The following is a 10,103-nucleotide window of genomic DNA, read 5'->3' as shown; positions in this document are numbered from 1 at the left end:
CCCCCTTTTTACATTAGAATCCCCACTTTACATCAGAGTACTACCATCACAAAAGTTAAATGCACCCCTGAGGAAGTCGGAAGGTACCCTGGTGTGCCACAACACCCTGAACGAGAAAGGCTGATCTAGGGCACTGTGCCTTTGTCACCGAATCTCAAGAGATTTTGATTGATGTAGTGATGTCACCACTGTGCTGCTCACCCTTCCCCTTGCTGCAAAGAAAGCTGTACATGATGGCCTGCAATGCAAGGGTCTCCATGTTTCCGCTTCATCATCCCTGTGTACTTGTGCTTTTTGCTTCTCTCCTGTTGCTTATTAAATATTCACCCATCAGTTAAGTGGGGGCAGCTTTGACTTGAAAAATCAAATCCCTTCCTCCACCAAGATGGCCACATCCACAAAGAGACACAGTGCAGAGCACAGCATGATAAGTCAGTAATGGGAAAAAAATAAGCTGCAGGGTGCCTATCGATAATTCTGGTAAATAGTCCTTTGGTCTCAGCTTCCAGAGTTTAAGTCCTTCTTAACCGGGGACAACAGACACATTATGGACATTAGTCCATTACTTGGTGAGCCGGAACATTAAAGTGCAACTGAAGCCAACATTTTTTTGTAGTTTTAGATAGAATGGAAAGGGATTGGATCATGTCAGTTTTTTATTGCTCTCTGTATCCCCATTAAGGTGCCCATACACTGCACGATTATCGTACGATAATCGTATGCGATCGGTTTTTCGTACGATAATCGAGCAGTGTGAACGGAGACGTGCGACCGTTTCTACTGTACGGTCGCACGTCTTCTGTCGAACCAGCATGTTCGAAAACCAGCCGGGAATCGTACGATTCTCGGCTGGTTAGAACGGTGCTCGGGAGACAAATGCCGAACGGGCCGGTGTGCGCACACACACACTGCACGTTCAGCATTGCGGTCATCGGAAGCCCGCCCCTCAGGGGGGCGGGCTTGCGATGATCGAGAGTGCGATTTGCCTGTCCAAGATAGGCAGATCGTACGTTTTTTTAATCCCTGTACAACCATCGCAAGACTAAGGTCTTGCGATGGTTGTAGAGTGTATGGCCACCTTTAGGGAGATTCATCCTCTCTTTTTGTTCTGGTAATTAATAATCACTGAAAGTGAAAGAAAATCCCAAATGTTGGGTTGTCATAAGAACAGGAATAGATGGGAAATCTTCCAGTCAGGACACTAGTTCTGGGGACGCTATTGAGCACCAGAGATTTTCTTCTCTTTGCTGGGATGTCCTCTCACTTCCTGTTGTAGTGGACAGGAAGTGACAGGAAATCTCCCCAATGGGGAACATATGGCAAAAAAAGCTGACAGTGGTTATAACCATCCCTTGATCTATCCAAAACTAAGTTCTTCTAATTAGTTCTACTAATGTGGGAGCCAGTACCATGTGTTACCCATGTAATAAGGACAACAGGCTCAGAGACTTGCTGGTATGACAGTAGATGCCAAAATCATACTATTGTAGTAAATATGACCGTGTCATTTCACTAGGATTGCTATTATCATTTGTTGATTACTTGCTGACCATGTTCCTGTCAGATAAAGAAACATTCTTTCTCTTTTGCAGCTTCAGTTGGTATTGAATCACTAGGAAATATTCAGTAAGGAAAAATAGTGTTTCTATCTTATTTGACACTATATTGTAGTGATCTGAAAATTGCCCCTCGGGGGCCAAGTGCGGCTACCCATTGCTTCCATGGTAGTCCTCCTGCCTTTAGGAATTTTAAACAACCCTTTTCTATAACCAAATTGTTTCTTCGAATGTTGCAAATACAATTATATCAGAAACTACACAGTGCTACATTGTTAACATAAATTGTGTGCATTGCACCCACCTAGGAATTCATGACACATACCTCAGGTGAAATCTGATACAGCAAACAAACTAAAAATACAATTATTTCCTTCTGTAACCGTTGTATTTCACTAACTTAAAAACAAAAAAATGCCATGTTAGTTACTACATAGAAGATCATTCTGTGTAAGCAAAATTAGATATAATTACATATATATATTAGATACTATTATAATATGTGTGCCTCTTTAGATTCTTACCAATTGGCTACTGCTGCTCTATAGTCTTTACCAGTATTTCTTAAACTATGGGTCAGGATCCAAATGGGGTCATGGACTTGTTTATGATGGGTCACCACTTGACTGTGTAATCTAGTTTGTCCAAGTGCAAAATGAGCGAATCATAGCAGAGCACCCTGACGTTGGCTGATAGCACAGAAACATTTGGGGAATTAGCTCATGTTGGAGGCGGGGAATAGAGAAATTACACAGCCAAGGTCTAAGCCCTGCTGTAAACAGACTGCAAGAGGGTGATATTTCAATTCACAGACTTACACTGCTTGCCTTAAAGTAGAAGTATGGCCTCCCATTAAAAAATGTGCTGTTGCACTTTCTCATAGTCATCCTGCAAAATCCCAGTTGATCCTACCAGTGATGTTCACCTAATGAATCTCCCTGTGATGGGGTAGCAACGGTGCTGCACTGCTCCTGAATTCAGAGCAGAGTTGCCACTCTCATGTAAACTGTGCCTCCACTACAGTGGGATGAGCAGATGTTGCCGGGAATGTGGCTATCGGCATTGTCACTGCTAATTCGAACGCCTGTAGCTTGTCATTAAGCACCTGTCCACACCTAGTCCTGCCCACTGCTTCCTGGATTGACAGCACGGCTTCTGTAACGGAAACACTCCCACTGTGAGCTGCAGGGTCTGGGAGGAAATAAAGGAGGATTTGGCTCAGTCAGGGATAGTAAAGGAAGATATTTTATTTTTTACTTTTTCAGGATTGTGTATAACATTTGGTACTTTTTTAAACTGTATCATACAGAAGCTGTGCTTTTTTAAAAAAATCCCAAGGTATTATAAACACAGAGCTGCAATAAATGTATGTCTTTTGCATGTGCTTGGAGTTACACTTTAAATCATTTTTGTATAACTATTTCTTTTCTATGCTCCTCAGTGTCATCTAGAGGCCACAATATGGTATTGAATAGAAAAACATTCGAACATACAATGGAGAGAATTTATCAAAACTGCAGCACACAGAATCTGGAGCAGTTGCCCATGACAACCAATCAGCTTCTATCTTTCATTTGTTAAGCTTAAAATTCTCCAGTTTTGATAAATTCCCCCCAATTGCATTGTAAAAAAAAAACAACTATATATGCACACAGGAAACATTCACAGATATGTGCCCTGCAAATTGTTTATAAATAGTGTGAAATATGTTGTCCGCATACCATTCAGCTTAAGAATGTCGCCTTTATTGAAGTTCTTGCAGCATAATGTGAAAATGCAACAATTCAGAACTACATAGGGTTCCTTCGTTCCAGAATTTTGCCTGATAAAGGAACCCTTCATCACGCAAAATGCTGGAATGAAGTCTGGTTCTGAATTGTTGCATTTTTTCATTATGCTGCAAGAACTTCAATAAAGACGACATTCTTAAGCTAAATGGTGTGCGCAGAACATATTTCACAGTGTTTGTCATGGTGCCATCCACTGGTTGTTCCAGCACTCAAGCAATCTACAAGAAGGGCATTGGCTGAGGTGCGGTGGAGATATTACGATTGGTTATAAAGAGACCCCATAGACTTGCACTGTGAGAAGCAGTATTAAAGCACAGGCATTATGGCATTATAAAGCAGGAAGCAGAGCCCGTGTATGCCATGAGAAAGTACAGCTGTCCCATGGTATAGTTAGTAACTACATACTGTATATATAAAAAACACATACTGATGACTCTAGTAACATTCTTCATACATTCATGTGTACATCTAAAAGAAAAACGTTGAAAAGACTATACATTACCTTTATGTGCAGTTAGGTCTAAAGTTTGCCCTTGTTGTTTTTCTTATTTGCTAGTTTGTGTTAGAGGTTTTTAACATGCTAACACTCTCTTTTGCTTACGTCTGTGTATTATAAAGTTCGCGGTGTGGTTTCTATCTACTTGAAAAGGATGCATGTTGTGGCTTCGGGTTGGCCGAACATGCTCAGCATGTTCGGCCGACCCGAAGTTCAGAAGGAGTTCGACACAGTCGATCCAACATCTGGATCGGCTAAGCCGAACCTCCGGCAGGCTACTCGCTGCTGTTCAGCGTATTCTCACAGATGCCGAACAGCAATGAGTGGATAGTCGAATGCCGCCGAGCGGCATTCGGCTCAGCTATTCTGCTTGGTACCTCTGTGGTACCGAGCAGAATAGAAAAACAGTTTAAAAAGTAGTAAAGAATAAAATAGAAAACGATTGTGCAGAGCTAGCACTAACAGCTAGCTCCGCCCAACTGTTTTCTATTGGCCGGGCGGTTCTGCTGCCGTCAGAATAAAAAGTTAAAAAAATCACCCTAGGAATGCATAGCTAGATTCCTATTGGCTATTTCACTTTGCAATAGCCAATAGCAAACTAGCTATTGCACCCGCCCTCTGCTGCTGTCAATCACTAGAGGCTATAGTGAATAGTCCGTACAGCAGCCCTTCGGTTCTACTGAACCAAAGGGGTCCTGGGGCCGAAGATAGCCGAAGGATCAGCCAAAGCTATGGCTAGATCCTTCGGCAGCTTCGTGAATAGACCCCTGAGTAGTGTTTGTTTAATATGGACATTAACTTCCACTCATACCTGACACTTCTTGGCTGCAGGTAAGTAACATTGTTCTTTGCAGTGCTGTAGCATTGGCATCCTTGAGTAGAGAATAGAATGTGTTATCATAAAACCCGGTGACATCTGTATAAAATATAAAGCATGAACATTTTATTCTTTGTCTTTTTGTTTTCAGAACTGCCAGCAAAACTGTTCTTAAGCGCCTCACCAATCTTCTTTTCTACACAATATCTGAAGGACAAGATCAACTGCCGGTCAACAAGTTTATTAACGTAAGGGTCTGTAAGGGTGAAAGAGGATGTAAAAATGAATATCATGGACAGAAGCAAGGCTTGGCAGGAATGAATTAAAGTGGCCCTAAACTCAGGAGTTAACCCTTAAAAATGCATTCACGTACCCTATTAACAAAAAATGTATCTTATTAGTGCATCACTCGGCTGTAGATCCTCAAATCATGTCTACTTTACAACACACACAAGGACCATGGGGAACAAAAGTAGCCACCCTCCAAAAGGAAGGACAGTGTCAGCACCAATTCAGAGATGATTTGAGGATCTACATCCAAATGATGTTGGAGCTGATTGACCCTATTGGTGGAAAGGGGTTAATCGTGAAAACACACCAGTATGAATAAAAAAGAGGTAGACCTTGCAGTGGGGTTATCCACTCCATTTGCCTTTGAGAAAGTGTGTATGTTACTTGTGAAATGGTTGTAAGCCTGGATAGCTTTCAAATGTCTTTTAACTTTTGCCACCTTTAAAATATAGAAAGGTGTATGCTGCGAGTGCCCTTAAAGTATCTCTATTGTCTAATTACTATTAAAAGGGTATACCTGAACTGAGGAATGTGACTGAAAGACCTTAAATAAAATATTGTCACTAGCCTATTGATATGATTATTGTTTCTTAACCTCTTCATGACTGAGCTTTTTTTCAGTTTCTGTTCATTAATGACTGACGCACTTTTTAAATTTTTGCTGTGTGATTCTTCTACGGCAGTAATATATTTTCTTACTAAGTGCACCCACACATATTATATATTTGTTATTTAACCGACAGACAGGGCTATATATTTATATCACATATATGTGCCTAACTTAGTATGAATAACATATAAAAAATGAGGAAAAAACATTAAGAAAATGCCTTTCCCCCTTTATTTGGAAACACCTCACATCCCTAGGATTTCAGAAATGTTTCTGTACTTCTCGGCCTAAAACTAAATGCTAACAATTTATTCTTTTTCTCTAAAGACGATTAGTGGTTAGGTGGCTTACAATGTCACTGTCATTAAGTGTCACTAACTGTCACACTTAGGGACAGCGACATACTTTGAACGCCGTCATGAGGGGGTTACATTAAAAAAATTAACCCCTCAGGGTGAAAACCAAATCTGCAGCTGCATATTTTCATTTTGAAACCCGAACACAAGATGTCTCAATGTCAGGCATACAGGGGCAACCATGGGGTCCTGGTATTCCAACCTGAGTGCATGGAGGAGGCACAGGACACGGAGGCACACTGAAACTTGGGGAGCAAGGAGATCTCTGAAACACAGGGTGAAGATAAGTGAAGGGCACAGGGGGTTTTGCTTCAGGCAGATGTCCTGCTCGCTATCTCTCCTCACTCTCTCTTCTACCTCTCTCTCCTCTTTCTCCTCTGGCTGTCTCTCCTCACTCTCTCCTGGCTCTCTCCTCACTCTCTCCTGGCTCTCTACTCACTCTCTCTCCTGGCTATCTCTCTTCTCTCTCTTCTGGCGGTCTCTCTTCTCCCCTGGCTGTCGCTCCTCACTCTTTCTCTTGGCTGTCTCTTTTCTCTCTTCTGGCTGCCTCTCTTCTCCCCTGGCTGGCGCTCCTCACTCTCTCTCCTGGCTGTCTCTTCTTGCTCTCTCTCCTGGCTGCCTCTCTTTTCTCTCTTCTGGCTGTCTCTCCTCTCCCCTGGCTGGCGCTTCTCACTCTCTCTCCTTGCTGTCTCTCCTCAATCCCTCTCCTGGCTGTATCCCCTAGCTCTCTCTCCTTGCTCATCCTCCTTGCTGTCTCACCTAATCCTCTCCCCTGGCTGTTTCCCCTAGCTCTCTCTCTTGACTGTCTCTCCTTGCTCTCTCTCATGACTGTCTCTTCTTGCTCTCTCTCTCTTTCCCGGCCGTCTCTCCTTGCTCACTCTCTCCTCGCTCTCTCTCTCCTGGCTTCCTCTCCTCGCTCTCTTTCATGGCTGTCTCTCCTCGCTCTCTTTCATGGCTGTCTCTCCTCATTCTCTCCCCAGGCTGTTTCTCCTCACTCTCTCCCCTGGCTGTCTCTCCTCACTCTCTCCCCTGGCTGCCTCTCATCACTCTCTCCCCTGGCTGCCTCTCCTCACACTCTTCCCTGGCTGCCTCTCCTCACACTCTTCCCTGGCTGTCTCTCCTCATGCTCTCCCCTGGCTGTCTCTCCTTGCTCTTTCCCCTGCCTGTCTCTCCTTGCTCTCTCTTCTAGCTGTCTCTCACTCTCCCTCGCCTGGCTGTCTCTCATCACTCTCTCCCCTGGCTGTCTCTCCTCTCTCCCTTACCTAGCTGTCTCTCCTCACTCTACCTCCTGGCTGTCGATCCTCATGCGGCCCCCATGGAAGAAGAACATATGCCCAATGGTGCCCAGGTCATTTGAGTTTGAGATCCCTGGTATATACTATCGTGATATAATATCAGCATTGTAATAGGAGTTCATTCTAAATTTGTTTTAATAATGCAATCAAAGCTTACTTGAAAAAATCCATTTTATGTAGTGAGAGCTGCCTTCTGTCTGCCCATCACTTTCATCAACTTCCTAGATTCCCAGTGTGCTTTGTATCTCTTTCCCTGCTGCTTGATGTGATGCAATCTTGATTTTACTATACATCCCATCATGTCCTGCTTCCGGAAAGCAACGATAATGTTATATTGTTAAGATATTGAGCTGTAGTTCAGAAGGGAAGCTCTGTGAGAATTGTAACATGAGGAATTACATTTTCACAGGGCTGAGTGACATTGTGTCAGTGCATTGAGGAATTACATCCTTTGGACATCTTCAATGAGGGCTTGTTCACACCAAGCGCGGAACAGATCCAGAGCAGAGCAGGTGCAGATCGGATCAAAACTGCGTCCAATGTATTCCTATGGTATTTTGAGCTCCAGTTCACATTGCAGCGTGCAGATCCAGAGCAGGTGAAAAAACTGCGGCAAGCCCTATTTTACCCTATTTTGGATCTGCTCTGGAATGCATCGCAAACGCATCAAAACGCAAAAACGCATCAAAAATGCATGCAAGTGCCTGAAAGCCCATGTTAAACTTTAAAAAAAAAAAACGCATCAAAAACGCGGCACAACCCACTGCACTGCGTGTGCAGAAACCTGACCGGATCTGCTCTGCATTTGGTGTGAACAAGGCCTAAGTGAGTTTACAAACTTCTAGCTCGATATAGTTATTAGGAGTGGGATGGAACTTATGAACATTCCATATAGAAATATTTATTTTTAGTTTTTAATTAAGGTTTCCGGTTTAATGTTGCAGACTCTGAAGTCGAATGGATTGCTTACATCAGACCCGAGGCTGAAGGACTGCATGGACATACTGCATGAAACTGTTCAAGATTCTATCGTAGGAGCCACCATGGACCTAGAGGTCTTTCAAAAGTAATACAACGTTTATGTCTAATGGAGTTAGGGTAAAAACTAGTATACAATGAAACTCATAGCAGAGGATCAGAAATAAGCGGTAGCTTTTCTAAAGCACTGTGAAAACAAGGCAGCTTTTCCTAAATTAAAAACTAACAGATAAAGCTCACCAACCTATATTTACCAATTCCTGGTCAACCTAACACAGCTGTTAGGTTTTTGGTATGTGGGTAGAATAATTATGAAGTATTACATATGGATTGTAGTGAATACTTCTAACCTGATAACAGAACATAGTGAGATTGAGCAGCCAACAGAGCTCTCTATACCCATCTAGGATTACTAGCCTATTTGATAGGAGACAAAATTAGTAAATTGCTAGTCCAGGTCTATAGTAGAAATGAACTCACTGGTCTCTGCTTTAATTATTATTATGCAGCTTGTTCACGCACAAGAGTAATACAGACCCATCTCCCACTTTACACATTAGAGAAATGCAAAAGAATTGCTGCTTTTTATCCTCATGTGTTCAAGTTGCTGAATAACGATAAATGTGGAGAGTGGCGAGTCAAATTAATTTCTAATTTGTGGCTACCAGCCTGATGGGGGGGTCGCAGTCTTGCTCCACTGTGAAATGTTTATAAACTGAGGAGTGAAGAGATAGGTCACCAGAACTAATTTAGTTAAGCTACAAATAATAGCTTTATTACAGAATACCTTCACATAGGTTCGAATGCCGGTCTTTCGGGGCCACACAGTGTCCCTTCATCACGGGGGACACAGTAGACATTGTTTAGGAACTGTAGATTAAAAAAATTGTTTCAATCCATACCCGACCCACAGTGTGTCTTTTCATAGAGAGGTGAACTGTATTAAAGTGACACTAAACTTAGGAGTTAAATATTAAAAATGCATTCAAAGTACCTCAAAGAGGAAATTTACCCTTATCTCTAAAATAACAACAAACACACCTTTAGAAACGTTTAGTAATGACAAACACATACTTCTAGATAATTGCAGCTTTGTATTCTATGCATACCTTGTTTCTCTTTTATTTCCCAGTCTTCTGGCAGTGGCCATTTTAACTAAGGGCAGATTACTAGTAGGACAAAAGATTCCTGGAGAGTTATGTAAAGGATGCCCCCAGGCTGCCATATTGCAACAAACCACCTTTGGATTTTGGACAATTATAGAAAAACACAGTAGTTACAGAATAACAATCTTGCATCAGTTGGCATATGAATGATTACATCAGGAGACCAGGGTCCATGTTGCAATAGATCTAACAGTTAGGAAGGTCTCTTTAGGTTTGTTATTTATCTTAATTATTCAATAGTGAATAATCAGTGGTTATATTATGTAATTTAAGTTTTTATTCAAGTTTTAGTGTGGGTACAAAGAATATAGATCAACTATAGCAATAGTTGAAAAGCATGGTAATATTTTGGTGGTGCTAGTGACAGTCACAGCCAAAGTAACTAACATTCAAGACCCTGTCCTGCAAATCTTTGTGGAAGCCACATTGCCCCATAAAGGTCCCTCTGCATTGCAGTGCATGTCCCAGGTTGGAGGCTTTGTCAGATTAGGGACCACACTATACAGAGGGGCCTTGAAGGGGCAGTGTGGCTTCCACATAAATGTGCTGCAAATATACCAACACCTCTGCTTTTAATACATTAAGGGGAATTTGTCAGAACTGGAGCAGACAGAATCTGGAACAATTGTCCATATCTATCTTAGGTTTTTGTTCAGTTAAGCTTTGAAAATGAAAGATAGAAGCTAATTGGGTACTATAGGAAACTGCTGTAGATTCTGTCTGCTCCAGTCCAAACCCCCCCCCCCCA

The 10,103-nt window shown here is 42.2% G+C and overlaps 1 protein-coding gene across 1 annotated transcript in view; it reads left to right on the top strand.

Annotated features, from left to right (window-relative positions):
* GLS2 (glutaminase 2) overlaps nucleotides 1–10,103 on the top strand; it is a 65,350-nt gene that overhangs the window by 13,631 nt on the left and 41,616 nt on the right. The window contains exons 2-3 of the mRNA XM_018562022.1: nucleotides 4,811–4,907; nucleotides 8,156–8,277. Of these exons, the coding sequence (XP_018417524.1) occupies nucleotides 4,811–4,907; nucleotides 8,156–8,277 (219 nt within the window). The remainder of the gene's footprint in view (nucleotides 1–4,810; nucleotides 4,908–8,155; nucleotides 8,278–10,103) is intronic.

Source organism: Nanorana parkeri, unplaced genomic scaffold, assembly GCF_000935625.1.
Source record: "Nanorana parkeri isolate BGI_ZX_2015 unplaced genomic scaffold, ASM93562v1 scaffold556, whole genome shotgun sequence".
Classification (NCBI taxonomy): domain Eukaryota; kingdom Metazoa; phylum Chordata; class Amphibia; order Anura; family Dicroglossidae; genus Nanorana; species Nanorana parkeri.
Note: the sequence above shows the minus strand (reverse complement) of the source record. Positions and strands in the feature narration are given on the sequence as shown.